General features: G+C 41.5%; 3 protein-coding genes and 1 pseudogene across 3 annotated transcripts in view; all 4 read left to right on the plus strand.

The window, feature by feature from the left end:
* Positions 1-91: 91 nt before the first annotated feature.
* Positions 92-802, plus strand: LOC117761160 (annotated as a pseudogene).
* A 5139-nt stretch (positions 803-5941) lies between these two features.
* LOC117762193 (odorant receptor 131-2-like) lies at positions 5942-8467 on the plus strand. The gene is made up of 2 exons (XM_034586717.1): positions 5942-6097; positions 6995-8467. Exons 1-2 carry the CDS (start codon positions 5942-5944, stop codon positions 7811-7813), a joined length of 975 nt encoding a protein of 324 aa, XP_034442608.1. The 3' UTR covers positions 7814-8467.
* A 1979-nt stretch (positions 8468-10446) lies between these two features.
* On the plus strand, positions 10447-11873 carry LOC117762201 (odorant receptor 131-2-like). Its single transcript, XM_034586729.1, has 2 exons — positions 10447-10548; positions 11034-11873. Exons 1-2 carry the CDS (start codon positions 10474-10476, stop codon positions 11835-11837), a joined length of 879 nt encoding a protein of 292 aa, XP_034442620.1. The 5' UTR covers positions 10447-10473; the 3' UTR covers positions 11838-11873.
* Positions 11874-14857: 2984 nt separating this feature from the next.
* The window catches only part of LOC117761161 (odorant receptor 131-2-like), a 2924-nt gene continuing 281 nt past the window's right edge, over positions 14858-17500 (plus strand). Inside the window, exons 1-4 of the mRNA XM_034584822.1 lie at positions 14858-15003; positions 15084-15224; positions 16132-16390; positions 17357-17500. The exon at positions 17357-17500 is cut by the window's right edge and continues 281 nt beyond it. Of these exons, the coding sequence (XP_034440713.1) occupies positions 14858-15003; positions 15084-15224; positions 16132-16390; positions 17357-17500 (690 nt within the window). The remainder of the gene's footprint in view (positions 15004-15083; positions 15225-16131; positions 16391-17356) is intronic.

Raw genomic sequence — 17500 nt, forward strand, 5'->3', positions numbered from 1 at the left:
CTTCACATGTTGTTTTCCTCTCATCTTCCAGATCTTCTACACGAATCCTCGCTACAATCCTTTTCATTCACCTGGTCCGTCAATGACATGATCCAAACTGACGCTGACCGTCACCCTGTTCGTTATCAGCTACACCATCTACAAACTCAGCGTCTCCGTCTGCTCTGCACCTTCATCCTGATTGCTCTGCTCACCACTGAAAACACCCTCTGAACCTGGCCTGCATGGCGGTCGATTGCTACGTCGCCATCTGCCTCCCTCTTCGCCACGTGCAGATCTGCACCGTCAGGAGGACTTTGATGCTGATTGGTTTAATCTGGGCGACCAGCATGTTGTCAGTTCTTCCTGATCTTTCATCACCTTGGCCACAGAGCCACTGGACTTCTTCCACTCCAGAGTGTTCTGCCTCAGGGAAACCGCCTTTCCAAGTCCACTCATTACCAAGAAGAGGGACATCTCATACACGGTGTTTCTAGTCTTAGTTTGGCTCATTATCTTTTATACTTACTTCAGAATTCTGTTCACTGCAAAAAGAGCAAGCAAAAACGCCAAGAAAGCCAGAAACACAATCCTCCTCCACGGATTTCAGCTGCTGCTTTGTATGACCACATATGTTGCCCCTCAGTTATTAAATGTGTTGCTGCAATGGTTCCCTCAGACTTATACAGACTCCCTCTTAGCTTATTATATTATTGTGCAGGTCCTGCCACGATCCATCAGTCCAATCATCTATGGGATACGAGACAATACTTTCAGGAGGTATCTGAAGAGGCATCTGTTGTGTAAAGTTAGTACAACCTAACCAAGCGTTCATAGACGGGCTCGTTGTTGAAAAGCTTCAATCAAACATCCTGCTCCACTTGTGTAAATCTAAACTGCTTGTCACACTATTCAGTTTTTCCAACTACACACAGGAACTGCAAGTCTGCTCAAAACACGATGAATTCAAACTGGTCATTTTTGTTACCTCTGCAAAGGAGAGACTGTTTTTGCCCCGGCCTGTTTCTTGATTGTTTATTTCTATGTTTGTCAGCAGGATTGTGCAAAAATTCCAATTAATAGATTTCCAGAAAGAACCCATTAAATGTTGACACAGATCTGAACTAAAGGGAAAATCCAGAAATCCTTTTAGAGATATGTTTTCATTTTCACTGACATTCAGAGAATAAGACTTGGATCTTGATGAAGAAACTCAGACATATTGATAGAAGTGATCTCTGTGAGTGTGAGTCACTTGGTGTGGCTTGATTGGAACAAAGGGCCTCGGAGGTACGAGCTCTTCTGACTCATTCTAGCTCCTGCACCAAGGAGGTGGAAGGATGTGATGTGTGTACGGAGAGAACCCATTCAGTTTCTCTAATCAATGACATGTAAAACAAATATAAAGTTGTACTATCCTAAATAAAAAGAGATCAGAGACTTGTAGAGTCAATGACAAGACACATTACAGCCCCACCACTTTGACTGACACTGTCAACAAGCCATGTTCACTCACACACACGTGGATATCATGACGTCATGTCTCATTCTGCAGGATACAGCCGCTCACTTGCCGGATATAAAGCCAACGATCTGCCCTCAGGCTCATTTCAGTCCTGGTGGAGGAGGACAGGTAAGTGCACTGTTGGGGGTGGGGCAGTGGTTCATGTTATCCCACTGTATCAGAGCAGTATCTTATTATCACGTTGTCTATAATGCTGGAACCCTTTTAAATGCATGTGCAGATAATATCTAACAACAGATTTGTTCTGCAACAATAACGACTTTTTGTCTCCTACATCAAGCATGTGTTCAGTTGATTTACCATATTTTTGTCCGTTTGAAGAGACCTCAAGACCTGTACAAGTGTAGGTGTGTGTGTGAGATGGATATTATTGGGTTTGAATGGTTTCACGTCAAACAAAAGGACGGATTCAGCTCTGCTGTTACAAAGCAAGTTTCAGGAAATCAGTCCTTTCTCTTCACGATGAGCTCACATCTGTCAGCGTAACATCTGGGATCCCTGCCTTCATTTATAATGGTTCTGCACTTACTATCATATCATGCTGCATCCTTTCCAATAAGCACACTGTATCTGTTTCTGCTTCATAAAATGTTTAATGCAAATCCATCCACGTCACTAGTGTGTGTTTTTATTCCGTATCTGGCCCTGCAGGCGTGTTTTTTTAAAACTGCTCTAAACATGACACGTCTGTCAGAGTGAATGTTGGTTTCAGATTGAAACTAGAGGTCTGTGCATGATAACCTGAACAGCTGATCAGAGGTATTCCTTTGGTTTCTGGTCCAGAGAAGAACGTGTTAAAGCTTGAATTTACAGGACCAATCTGAACACCACCTGAAAATATGTTAAATGTTTCCCTGTAACAGAGAGTTGCAGGATCCTCACATCGTCACCATGAATTCCTCCTCTTACAACTTAATGTGACAAGTTATCGAGACTCTCAGGGCACAGTTGTGGCCAAAGAATGTGTTCCTTCTGGCTCTTGGTCTGACCATCAACTACATCAACTGCACACTGATTCACACCTCAGGAAGCACCAGGTCAGAATCCTTATAATGTCTTTTATTATTATTATTATTATTATTATTATTATCATGATCATTGATCTTATCAGGGACTTCAGGTGGAAAGAGAAACTAACAGGAGAGTTTCATTGACTTCTGTTTCTTCTCCTCTCTTCCAGATATTGTACCTGAATCCTCGTTACATCTTATTCATCCACCTGGTGTTGAACGATATGATCCAGCTCACTGCAACAATCAGCCTGTTTTTCTTTAGTTACGTCTTCTACGAGATCCAAGCGACGCTCTGGTTGCCTCATCGTCTCCCTTGCCATCTTCACCACCCTCAACACGCCATTGAATTTAGCTGCCATGGCGGTGGAGTGCTACATCGCCGTCTGTCTACCGCTGCGACATGCGGAGCTCTGCACCATCAGAAGAACATACATTCTCATAGGTTGGATTTGGGCCATGAACATAGTTTCTGCTCTGTCAGATGTGTTTATCGTTCTGGCAACACAGCCTCTACAGTTATTTCATTCTACTATTTTCTGTGAGAGGAACAACCTGTTCCGACACCCTGTCAGTGTAAAGAAGAGGGAGGTGTCCTACATTATCTACCTGATTGGTGTTTGGTTCACGCTCCTCTACGCGTACTTCAAGATCTTCCTTGCTGCTGAAGCTGCTAAAGGGAGTAAATCAGGGGATGGAGATGCAAAGAAGGCAACTAAAACCATCCTGCTCCATGGCTTTCAGCTGCTGCTGTGCATGCTCACCTATTTAGCCCACGTTATAAGGAATGCCCTGTTGAACTTGTTCCCCAAACATTTTGTACACGTGTTGTTTGTTTCTTATATCATCATTCAGGTGTTACCCAGATTTATCAGTCCGATGGTTTATGGGCTACGAGACAAGACGTTCAGACAGCACCTGAAAAAGCACCTGATATGTAAACTGAGATCAACCATCACACCGTGGTGAAGTTCATGTTGCTGTGCAGACACATTTTAAACAAAGACTGAGAAGATGAGAACAAATACATTCTGACTTTATAACGTCAGGAAACATTCAGGAGTTTCTGTCTCAGTCTCTAGTTTCAAGTCTTCTTCAAACAGCTGATGTTCATTTAGTGAATTATGATCATTTAGAGTCAAACAGACCATAAAGCACCAGATGCATTGGGGGGGGGATACCACAGTGTGATTGACAGCTGGCACCGTCCAATGGGTGCAGGTGTCAGGTGTAGGTGGGGGTGCAGTAGAAATGTGCATCTTCACTTGCCTCACGGTTCAGTAACGAGTTAGCAGTCAACCAGTCGCATGCACCACGTCAATGCATCTCAATATAACAACATGATTATTATCTAATTATTAATCCAATCCTCAGTCATTACTGCTTTTTCATCAGCACAATCAGATAAATCTGAACTCGTTCGTTTTCTAGAACGTGCTTTTAAAAGTATTATCGACTATTACTGTTGTGTGTTCCGTACAAAATAAGGTTTTCAACTCAGAAATCAGACGACAACAGACATCCGTTCAGTTGAGACCTGTGTGCTGCACCTATAACACTCTACTGAGGCCACCCTTCACTGTGTCAGGGTGCCCCCCCCCCCCCCCCCCCCCCCCCCCCCCCCCCCCCTCTTAGCAGCACCACTGCATTGAGGTGCATTACTCCGCTGGTCAGCAAGTGGTTCTGCTCCTCTGCTCTTTTCTAATCACTCAAATGTAGAACTGATCTTTATAAAAACCTGCAGAATTCAGATTGAGGTTCATACAAACATGTATTTAGTCGTTAACGGAAGATGTCGGATCATGAATCCTGATGTCCTGGTCGTACACGTGTTGTGTTGTGTCGTGTCGTGTTGTGTTGTGTTGTGTTGTGTTGTGTGAGGCAGTTGAGCTGCGTGCGCACAACATTTTAAAACTTTTTGTGTATGTGTTTAAATACGTGTCTCATAAACACTAGAGCAAATAAAAGAAACACAAAGTAACCTACTCTACGTGTCCTAATAATTTCCGATGTGTGTTTATCGTTAACGTGTGAAGTGAGCGCAGGTCAGGTGGGAGTGAGGAGGGAGGACACATTCAATTAATTACCCTACTGTCATCACCAGGGACGACATGACAGCTCCCCGCAGGTGAAGCCAAACCATCTCAAATGCCCCCTGGTGGCTGACTGCAGTACATTTCATAAACCTGCCTCCTCCATGTTAGCAGATGGGACATGGACCAAAAGAAGAAATCATAGTAGATGTGATATAAATGTTTCTCTCTCATGGTTCCAGAGTGGAAACTCGGTGTAGAGCAGAGTGGAAACTCTGTGTAGAGCAGAGAGGGAACTCGGTGTAGAGCAGAGTGGAAACTCAGTGTAGAGCAGAGAGGGAACTCGGTGTAGAGCAGAGAGGGAACTCGGTGTAGAGCAGAGAGGAAACTCGGTGTAGAGCAGAGCGGGAACTCGGTGTAGAGCAGAGCGGAAACTCGGTGCAGAGCAGAGAGGAAACTCAGTGTAGAGCAGAGAGGAAACTCGGTGTAGAGCTTCATTAATCTGAGTGGAGCAGCAGATTCAGTTCATCACAGAGACACATTGTCACTTAACATATTCAAATAAAAAGTAAAAATATTGATCACAGCTGTTTTAAGGCACAAAGTTTAAACTGCATTGTTCTTGTTTTCTGTCTTTCTAAGAAAGTTTCCCAAATGTGAAAATGTTCCTTTAAAATACACACAACATGAACACAACATGAACACAACATGAACACAACATGAACACACAATAATCCCCAGTGTCATCTATCAACTTATATAAAGTCCTGACATCAGCACCTGCAGCAGATGTTAACCAGGTGCTGATGTGTGACGTCCTACTGGGTATGATCAGTGTTTTCATGCCTACTGACCTGAATACTGACTCATCATATATTGCTGTGTGTGTGTGTGTGTGTGTGTGTGTGTGTGTGTGTGTGTGTGTGTGTGTGTGTGTGTGTGTGTATGTATTATGTATCATGTGTGATGTTCTTTCTTCTGTTATTTCCTTTTTTTAGATTCATTATTGTGGATTTTCTTGAAGTTGTTGTCGCTCTGTTTACAGATTTTCTGTGAAATGTAATTTACAGGATAAAGAGACAGTTGTTTTTCTAAAGTGGTCGTAGTTCCTGTCTTTAAAATATTTATATTCTCAGACATAAAGCAGCTGTGGGTTTAATCTGACTCTTCGCTCTGAAAGAACTGAACCAGCTTCAGGACGAGTTGAAGAGTTTGTGACACATTAGATTTAGATAATTACTTGTTGTTCTGTGCAGTTCAACATTTCGTGGCATGTTTCCTAGAACAGAGTTTACTTTTAGAAAATAATATTCTATAGAATATGTGACACTTTGGAGCTCACAGAATAACCTTCAATATTGTTTTTTGTTTTTTCAGACTCTGCCATTCCAGACATGAATGTATCATCTGTTAATGGCTCTTTTGTCGTGAATGCGACGGAGCGAGACACCTTCACCTCAGCTGTGACTAAGAATGTGATGGTGACGGTGCTCTGCATTTCCATTAACTACATCAATAGTGCTCTGGTTCACACCTTCAGGAAGCACCAGGTCTGTTCCCACACAAAACTCAAACAGGATGAATGGAAACTGACTCTTCTGAAAGAAATCTGTATTTTATTTAAACGAGTCATTATTCATTTTCCAGAACAGATTATTTAAAATATTGAGAAGATAAAGAGCAAATGTATTTGAAAGCGTATTGTCTCATAGAGAACAAACTGTGGTGAAGATCTTTATCTGAAGTATAATTTAAATACATGACAAAGATCTGAGCACAGTTACGTTCAGGATCACTTTCATCCGCCCTGAAGAGCAGCAGCTTTAATGTCCCTCCAGAGGACAAACTGCTGAGACGGTGAGAACCAGCTTCATGTTTGGTTTAGAGACAGAAAGAGACCGTATGCCACACGTGAATATCCAGGTTCAAAGGATTTAATCAACCGAACAAAGGGAACAAAAAACTGTAACAATTTCTATGAGAAAAATAAAATTGCTTCTCCAAAGCAAAACTAAATAATATTATGTTATTAATTGGATTCCTGTTTTTATGCCTCAGTCATATTCAGCAGCACAACGTTGTCATGACCTTATCAGACTTGTTCTACTGTTCACAGATATTAGGTAAATATGGTATTATTATCAAAAATGATAAGAATAATAATAAATGAGAAACTAGTAAAAAATAAATAAAATAATGAGAAGAAGCTACGGAGAAGAACTGAAATTATTAAAAAAGGAAATATAAAGTTGAAGGTGAGTTCAGATTCTCCGGGAGCACAATAATAAAAATGTGTGTTTAAGAGATTTAAGAGCCTCACAGATCTCTTCAGGGTCTCGCCCCCCCTTCAGAAAGTTACCGAATATTTGAGTTATATTGAAGCTATGAGTTTGTTTCTGTGACTTGTTGAGAGTCACTTTTATTCGCCTGCTGTTTTCCCCTCACAGATCTTCACCTCGAGCCCTCGATACCTTCTGTTCATCCACCTGGTGATAAACGACATGATGCAGCTGGCCCTGTCCACCCTCCTCCACATCATCAGCTACGCCCTGTACAAGATCAACGTCCCCTTCTGCCTCGTCCTGCTCATCGTCACCATCACCACCACCCTCAACACCCCGCTGAACCTGGCTGGAATGGCGGTGGAGTGCTACGTCGCCATCTGCATCCCCCTCCGCCACGGTCAGATCTGCACCGTCAGGAACACCTACGTCCTGATTGGTCTGATCTGGGCTGTGGGTGCTCTTTCTATCCTACCCGACCTCTTCATCCTCCTGGCCACTGAGCCTCTGCAGTTCTTCCACTCCAGGGCGTCCTGTGTCAGGGACAGGGTGTTCAGGAGCAGCTACAGCCTGAAGAAGAGAGACGCATCGCACATCGTTTGTCTCGTCTTCGTTTGGCTCGTGCTCTTCTACACGTACCTCAGGATTCTGTTCACTGCCAAGGGAGCGACTGCAGACTTTCAAAAAGCCAGAAACACTATTCTGCTCCACGGCTTCCAGTTGCTGTTATGCATGATTGTTTATGTGAGACCCATGTTTGAACAATGTCTGCTCTACCTGCTGCCCCAGAACTACTCCACCATACGCTTTTCCTCCTACGTCATTGCCCAGATCCTGCCGCGCTTTGTCAGCCCCATCGTCTACGGACTGCGAGACCAGCTCTTCAGGAGACATGTGAGAAGGTACCTGCTGTGTAAAGTCAGTACGAGCAACAACCAGCGGAAACACGTCACCGGGCCAAAAGTGAGGATTCAACTGAAGTGACAGCTTCACAGTGACAAACCGCTAATATCAATATCCAGCAGAGAAACCACGTGTGATCAGCCATTTGGTTCTAAATTCTTCTGATTATGTTTTCACTTTTTAATATCTATTAAATCATCAGACTAATACAAATAAAATCAACAAATACTAAAACTCTAACTTTTAGTGAACATTTCCAAATTCTTCAGGTTTCATTTGAAAAATTCTAAGGTACAACATTGTTGAGTTAAAATATGAGTTATTAACACCAATCGATGGTTCTGGAAGCCGAGGATCATGGGTAATATCCAGCGTTTGTCAGTGAGTGGGACGACACAGTCAGAGCTCCACTTCACAGACTGACACACGGATTCTTCTCCACATGAAAACCACCAGCGCACAGTGAGGAGCTCGCTAGCCGGTGGAAAGGAAGCTGCAGCACACTCGTCTTTACAGATTCTTACTTCTTGACGCTGCTTGTTGTCGTCATGGCTGAGGCTGGGACACGATCAGAAAAGAGAACCGCAGAACAACAAAAAAGATAAAAGGGGAAAAGATAAAGCAGGAGAAAGGATTCAAAACAGATCCGGACTTCTTCCTCCTACACAAGTCGTCTCGTGTTCATTGTGTTTGTGAATTGTGTATTTGTTCCCCTCCTTCTAAAAGGAGCTTTTTACTGCAGGAGACGCTGGGAACACAACTGCTTGACAAACATGAGAAGTTCCTCGTGGGGGCTTTAAATAAAACGTCTCCTTAGACTGTTACATATTGTCATGGACATTTTTCATTTTCAATAAAAAGATTTCAGACCAATGGTGAAATTGAGTAACTGAGACAGTAACTGACGGATTAATCACTAAGTAGACCGACCCAATGGGAGGACAACAGTGTCCCCGCAGGAGGCCACGGTGCGTCCATCACTTCATGGAGACACTGGTCTCAAGTCAAATCAAGGCCATAAACATCACAGGATAAATAAAAGATGCTTCGATCTCACTGACGTCAACATAACCGTCACAAGCTCCTCCCTCCGGCATTACCATGTTTTCCTTTTCTCTGATGAACTCTGACGTGTTTATAAAGACCGGTGTGAAGAGACGTCTGCCGTCAGCGTCTGACCTGGACTCAGGTAGGAACAGGACAGGGGGGGGGGGTGAGGCAGCTGCAGACTGCAACTCTCTGCTGAACCACTTTACACAGTTCAGTTCAAGATTTAGTTCAATGTCAATGTTTTAAAAACATTCTTTACATTGCTAGCTACTCTTTTATCAGGAAGAATGTAAACGTGAATATCAATAATAATTAGAGATAAATCTTAGGAGTTTACAGCCTGTGTTTCCGACTGTTGTGACTGTTGTATTTGTGTTGACACTTCATTTAAGATGAAGCTCAGTATGATATTGTTGTCAGTTGCGTTTCTATTTCATGTATTAAAACTGCATGTTTTAGCAGCTGATTGGTCTTATTAATGTTAAACTGTTTTTATAATGAACTAATGGACATGAATAATATCATGTTCACGTTTAAAACCCTTTAACGTATCAGCTTTAGTTCGTATAAATGAAATAATAAACACCAGTGCGTGTTGTATGAGTCGATGCTCTTGTCCAACAGGTAGTGAAGGAGACAGAAAAGGCAAAAGGTGAAAAGGGAATAATGGCAGAACGATGAAAGTCATAAAACTCAAATCAAGCAGAGCTCTCATTGATGTAGGAAATATTTTGATCTGAAAAGTGAATTTCAGTGTCATTGTTTTCAAATTACCTGAAAAGAATAAGATATCAGATTCACATGAACTTGATTATTGAATTTCTTTTACATTTGAGAGGAAAAACGTGATATTTTCTACAGACAAATAAAACTAATATACCTTTTATTTGCTTTTGAGGTTTTTAAAAACTTGGTCAAACTACTTCATGTGCGTCACAAAGCTGCTGTTTTAATGTCATTTCCCAGCTGTTGACTGTAGATAGATTGATCCGGCTGATTCCAACATGTCTGCCTCTGTCTGTGCCTCAGGTCTCAGTCGATCATGAGCTCGTCAGTGGCTCCAGGAGGCAACAGGAGTTTTCCTCATCAGGTGAAGCAACAGTCTCACTGTCACATCTTTACAAAGGAACATGAAAATGTTGTTTATTTTGATCTGAACATTTGTTTTTGATTCATTTTTAAGTTTTAAAATCTTGAAGCTGTTTAATTCTTTAAGACCAACGCAAATACAAATGTAGGAAAGTTAGGTTTGCCACCATCGTGTTCTCTTCATCAAGTCCACATTTGAAATGAAGTTAAAGAGTAAACTCTATTGACTACTTGTAAAAACTGTTATTTTGATGTAAACTGACAAGTTATTAATACGAATGCACATAAGATACAGGAGATTAAATTGAATTTGAATCATTACCTCAACCTGCTTAAGCTGTGTCTGTGTGTGAGTGTAAAAGAGAGGATGATGCTGCTGACTCACAGCCTGTTGCTGCTCATGAAAAACTAAATATGAACCTGCTGCAAGATGAAACTCTGAAAGCAGGTCAGCTGATAGAAACACAGAGAAGGATTAGGATCTGCACTTTGAGGACTCTGTGTTTCTAAAAGTCTTTTCTGTCTCTGCTACTTGGCGCCCCCTGCAGCTGAATCAGGTCACCTTCACCAGAGACACCTTCACCTCAGCGTTTGTGAAGAACATGATTGTGTTTGTGTTGTGGCTCATCCTCAGTTACATCCACAGCACCTTGGTTTCCACGTTTTTCAGACACCAGGTACAAACACACGCACACAAACAATAGAACAGACTCAAAGGGATTTTCTATTCTTCAATCTGAACGTCTGTCTTTGAGATGTACGACAGACAGAAACATCAAATCCTCACATTTTAGGAGCTGGAAACACGAAATATTTTAATATCTTTGTTTAATAAAAGTTACATGAACCTTTAACTGAGTGTTGAAAGCATTGGCAATTAATCTTCTGTAAATTAACTAATCACTTTATCAACCTTTATAAATATAACATATATTACTTCAGTATTTTCCCTTTTCTGTACTTTTTAAAAGATTAAAAATTCATTGTTTGATCAATATATCACTGGCAGAGTAACTGTTGATGAAAATAAATGTTAGCTGCAGGCCTTTGTGCACTATGTTCAATTCATATTTGATATTGTTGTATTAGAATTATTTCATTTACACTCAGAGCTGTTGCTGTTTCCCCCCCCCCCCCCCCCTCTTCACTTGTCTTCCTCCAGACCTTTTACGAAGACCCTCGTTATATCCTCTTCATCCACATGGTGATAAACGACGCCATCCAGCTGACCGTCACCGTCACACTTTTTGTCTCAAGCTACATCTTCTACAAGATCAACGTGTCTTTCTGCTGCCTCCTCATCCTGGTGGCCGTCTTCACCACCAGGAACACCCCGGTCAACTTAGCTAGCATGGCCATTGAGCGCTACATTGCCATTTGCAAACCTTTGCGCCACTCGCAAATCTGCACAGTGAGAAAAACGTACATGGTCATCGGGGTGATTTGGTTTCTGTGCGCGGCTCCAGATATCACAGATCTGTTTGTGACTCTGGCCACTGAATCCCTGAGCTTCTTTCATGGGTCGGTGTTGTGTTTGCGCCAGAACGTGTTCAAAGACCCGATCCTCGCGCTTAAGAGACAAGCGTTTGACATCATCTATTTCTCCTTTGTGTTTCTGACTCTGATCTTCACCTACTTCCGAATACTGTTTGCAGCGAGAGCCGCGGCCACAGAGAAGATGTCGGCACAGAGAGCCAGGAACACCATCCTGCTCCACGGCCTCCAGCTGTCCATGTGCCTGCTCTCCTACATCTCCCCCAGTGTGGAGCTTGTTCTGCATCTCATCTTCCCTGGTCGAATCCGGGAGATCAGATTTGCAAACTACCTCATCGTCTACATCCTGCCGCGTTTCCTGAGCCCCATCATTTACGGCGTGAGAGACAAAAAGTTCAGGAAGTACTTCAAGATGAACCTTCTGAGCAACAGGTGCCGGGAGAAGCTGAAGAAAGTGACACCACAGCACTAACAATGATTATACAGCAATAAAAGTGGAATTTTGTCAGACTGAATAAAAATGTCCACACTGTTGAATCATACCCTCTGGTTTTTAATGGCTTCATTAAAAATGTAAAATTAACAACGATGTTGATATTTACATTATAGCAAAACAACGTCAGACTGACAGGCCGGAGTCCCCGCCTCCCAATTTATAACCTCCACCAAGCAGTCCAATGACAGGAAACACCATCTGAAACTAGAAGGTCACTCGCTGAGTCAGTCGTTTTCCTGCCAACTGACAAACAAGTGCTGATGAAAACACAACCTCCATTGGCGTAGAGAACAACAGCTTGAGGTGTTGATGCAAAACATTACCATGTCACAGTGAAGATGACCTTTAGTGACCTTGTGCCAAATATAACGTATTCATGAAAACGGGACGGAGAACATAACCAGCGCCTGTGGTCCCGTCTGCTGCCGGCGCAGAGGCACAAAGAAGAAGAGATACATTAATATGAACTTATTAATACAATCAAGGAAAAAGCTGTGGAAAACTTTACGTCTCGTCAACATAAACAGAGAAAAACTAAAAATGTTTTCCCTGCGACAGTAGATTTTAGAAATATAATTACGGTGCCAGACGTAGTCAGTGGAACAAGTAACACTAAACAAGGAGTTAGTAGAGAAACACTCAAACCATCATGAAGAGCCAACAGACGACCATAGTCAAATACCAGTGAGACAACTGGTTCAGGAGAACTGGTCTGAAAGACAACTGGTTATCAAGGAGACTGGATTCTGGTGGTTTCCACAACAATCAGAGCAAAACCAAACACAGTGGAACCAAACCTTTAGTGACCTGGACACATCGGCCTTCTGCCACATTGTGACAGGTTTATTGTTTTTAACACAAACATGTGGACGTCCTGTTCTCTCCTCTTTAGTTTAAACCAGGTCAACAAGGAGAGAATCACAAACACACACAAGACAATTCAAAGGAAGTACGCTTCTCTGTGATGACGTCAATTAATACATCCTCCGTTTATATTAGTAAAGAAAGGTCAAATCGAGGACAGCTACTTAGCTCATGTGAGGCTAACGTTAGCAAAACTGTAACTTCAACTAAAGTTAAACAGAAGTGATCAGGCTAAGTTAGCGTTCATCACTAGACACAGTGTTGTGCAGAACCTGACTGTCATCATATACAGTTTATCTATCTGTCTATCTATCTATCTATTTATCTATCTATCTATCTATCTATCTATCTATCTATCTATCTATCTATCTCTCTATCTATCTATCTATCTATCTATCTATCTATCTATCTCTCTATCTATCTATCTATCTATCTATCTATCTCTCTATCTATCTATCTATCTATCTATCTATCTATCTATCTATCTATCTATCTATCTCTCTATCTATCTATCTATCTATCTATCTATCTATCTATCTATCTATCTATCTATCTATCTATCTATCTCTCTATCTATCTATCTATCTATCTCTCTATCTATCTATCTATCTATCTCTCTCTCTTTATATATATATATAAACCGTATCTCTCCCTGTTCATCTCTTCAGCTCAGGGATCTGAAGTCTCCTCATACTCAATCATGACCTTTAACCTATCCCTATGACGACCTGATCAATACACACACACACACACACACACACACACACATACACACACACACACATACACCCCCCCCCAGACCTTATAAACGAGGGCTCAGGCTGTTGGAGGAGTCACTGACAGTCAGTGAGTCACAGAGAGTGAAGTTTGGTCCGTCTGTGAATGAAACATCATCATCGTCACTGTTATCATTTCTTTATGTTGTGTTGGGCTTCACACACGTGTTTTGGTGGATGTGTAAGTTTGTGTCCACAATGTAAATAAGATAATTGTAGACGTCTCAAAGTTTTCTCTGCTCTAACTTGTTTTATCGTTTCCTTACAGACTGTGCACTGAATGTTTATGGGATGCTGAGTGAAGTAAGTCTTTAAATATGTGGTACAATGTGTATGAATACATTTATACTGTAAACCTGTTGTATTGTAGTATTTACTAATAGTACACATGTGTCTGACAACATGTTGAGGTGTCTAAGCTATTAACATTGTTATCTGTCTATTTATTACAATGAATCAAACTCGTTTTATAATCATTTCATCTGTGCCTGACAAAGGAGCAACGCAATTCAGGAAATCAGCTTCTGTGTGCGTTTGTCTGTGTGAGAGTCAAAGTTACTACACTGCTTTGAAAGGTTGTTTGTTAAGTTAACAAATGATTTATCTCTGATCTTCCTGCAGATTTTAAAACACTGTGAACCATGACGTCCTGAACACGTGTGAATGATTGTAGATATTTACAGGTTATTTCTGCTTATTGTATATAAATCATTACAATATTTACATTTACCTTATTTCTTATAATGTCAACATGACAGTCTTTCATAAAGCCCTGCGTGGAGTTTGTGTCAGAATTATAAAATACAATGTACATGCATGTTCTGGTCGAAAAGTATTTAACCCAAATACTCTCACGTGTGGATGAATTTCAGAAAATGTGCCTTGTAGTGAATCTTCTAATATTGAAATCTGTCATCATTAAAATGAGTCGCTGCAGAATTCAACCACAAAACGCTGCATGAATACAACTGTTTGTATTTGTCTGTAAAACATTGTGATTTTCTGTTTCTTCAGCTTGTGACGAGGAGTCAGAGTCTTTTTTTTCCAAGTGAATGCAATACGCTTCCGTACGTATGAATGAGATCCATTTTTTACAAGATATTTATTTCTGCTAATGTTGATTCAAAATCATTCTGGTTCCTCTGTGGTTTTTCTTCTGTCTTATGACCGAAATAAATTATTTTATCAATTAAGAAAAAAAAATTCTTATATATTATCAAATAAAACACATTTTACATGAGATGTGAAGATTTGGTCCAGAAGAAAATATGTATTTCATCTTAATTAATGAATATAAATGATAAAGCTTGTGTCTGGTGTGTGTTTGCAGCTCTGACTGAGCGGAGCTGAACCGTCATGAACTCCAGCAAACGTCTGGACAGTCTGAACGAGGCTCTGACTAAGAACTTCATCACCTTCGCTCTCGGCTTCATCATCAACTGCATCAACGGAGCTTTTGTCTTCATCTACTTCAAGAGCCAGGTTTTCCACAGAGACCCCAGGTGACTTTCTTACTGAACTACAGATGTTTGTTACCGATCAGTTGAAGTCTGTATCTGCTGATCTCTCTCCTCTCCTGCAGGTATGTGCTCTACATCCACCTGGTGATCAACGACATGATCATGTTAACAGTTTCTGTGGCGCTGCACATCTTCACCTACACGGTTCCTCTGAGCTTCGCTCCCTGCGGCTTCCTGCTGCTCATCTTAGTCACAACCAACAAGTGGGTGACTGTGATCCAGAGAGAATGAATAACTCTGTTTGTCAGGTTTCTTCAGATCTTATCTCTGAACACAGAACTTATTTTAAGATCTTTTAGGTTGTGTGTTTCTCAAACTGGAATTTCCTGACCTATGTTACATCCATGTGAAATCTAAAGACATGTCAGTTACTAATCAGATAGTTAATGAACTGCAGGTCTGGTCACATGTCAGTTGTGTTATATTCACGTCACAGAGCAAAGAAAAAAGAAAAACTGAATTTCTGTAAATAGATTTAATTCTCTCGTCTAATTCCATGTTTTAGAATATATGAATATATCTATCTTTGAATACAAAAAGAAAATGTGCAAAGGAAAATGAGACATGCGTTCAGCCACTACAACAATATACAACTAAATCAAAAGACCACAACACACAACATGACACATGAGACGATGAATAAATAAAAGAGACAGTGGAACTTAACAAGTAGTGAAGTATCATTTGAGGAACTTTTTAGGGGACTAACGTTTTACCTTCCACCTTATTTTCCTTTATCAGGTCTTTGTCTTTAATGTCAGTTCATTGTGAAGCTCTTTGAGCTCATGTATGAAAGGCCCGATATAAATCATGTTGTATTATTATTATGATTCAGTTTATTTTCTGAACCTTTCACTTGTTCTCTGGTTCAATGCAGTTATGAACATATTGACAAACGGTCTTTAATCACAGTCATGTTGCAGATTCAGATTAATGACACAAAATAGATTCAACAAGAAAAGTTATGATTGTAATCAGTCGCTTGTCAGACTTTAACATCACAAATATACAAGATAAATGTAATGAGATGATGAGAATCTATCAAACTTTGTGCAGAAGTTCTTGATTAAAAAAAGAAATCCCATGTGTGTCACGTTTCTCTTTGTGCAGGAACAGTCCTCTGAACCTGGCCGGCATGGCAGTCGAGCGTTACATCGCCGTCTGTCGACCTCTTCACCACGTCCAGATGTGCACGGTGCAGCGCGCCTACGCTCTGATCGCTCTCATCTGGGGCGTCTCCCTCATCCCTGCCCTCACTGACATCATGATCGTCTTCGCCACCCGGTCCGTGGACTCGAGGCCTGTGGTCTGTTACCCGTCATACGTGTACAACACAGCGCACCACAAGGCTCAGAGAGAGGTGGTTCAGGTGAAAGACTGAGTTTGTTAAAGCCGGAGCACAAACAAATGTCACTTCCACTTTTCATCAAGAGGTCACGTGACACAGGTTACACATGAACCACGAAACAACCGACTTACAGATTTAGAAAAATGAAGTGTAGATTCATAGGCTAACATAAGCTAACATATGCTACCAGTGATATAGAGAAGTATTTTTATGTGCAACCCAAGAGTAATATTTGCGAATTATGGTATAAAAAATATATTTTCAATGCACGTTGAGACAATGTTGACGTTAAAACTGACATCAGCTCAAGTTTCATTTTGTCGATTTATTTGAACTCCTGACGAAGTCCAGGTTTAAATGTTTACTCAACTTTTTGGGACGTTAAATATTTGTTTCGATTCGAGCTCAACAAGTTCACACTGTGTTGATTAAGCCAATCAGAATCAGCAGTGTGATCTACAGTGTTTGTGTAATAACTCGCACTGCCAGAGGGGGGAGACAAAAGCCCTGCACTGCAGCTTTACAGCATCAGCTTGTGAGGGTGTAATGTTTTGAGGACCAAAGGACGCCGCCCCCCGGAGTTTATTATTCATTGAGTGTCAAACAGACCATAAAGCACCGGGGGTGTGTGTGGGGGGGGGGGGGGGATACCACAGTGTGACTGACAGCTGGTACCGTCCAATGGGTGCAGGTGGCAGGTGTTGGGGGGTGTGTCATCAAGCTCTCAGTCAGGCTCCACCCCCTGCTCCTCCAAATATGGTTACTTCTGGTTTCAAAAAACCAAGATGGCGCTGAACAAAAAGTCAAAGTGAGGCTTCAGAGCAGCAGCTCACCGACCAACCTGTGACGTCTCGTTGGGTTGATACTTGAGTTCAACTTTATTGTAGAAATCTCCTGCACAACATTTTACAAACTCCATCACACACAAGGTCACAACAGAGAAATGAATTCACACATTACAGATTAAAGTGATTTTCTCTCCGTCAGGTTCTTATGTTTTCCTTCGTCTTCCTGACGTTGATCATCACCTACCTCAAAGTCCTCTGCGCCGCCCGGACAGTTTCCGGATCTTACCGGGCCTCGGCCAGAAACGCCCGCAACACCATCCTGCTGCACGGAGTCCAGCTGTTC

Source organism: Hippoglossus hippoglossus, chromosome 5 (assembly GCF_009819705.1).
Source record: "Hippoglossus hippoglossus isolate fHipHip1 chromosome 5, fHipHip1.pri, whole genome shotgun sequence".
In the NCBI taxonomy this organism is placed as follows: domain Eukaryota; kingdom Metazoa; phylum Chordata; class Actinopteri; order Pleuronectiformes; family Pleuronectidae; genus Hippoglossus; species Hippoglossus hippoglossus.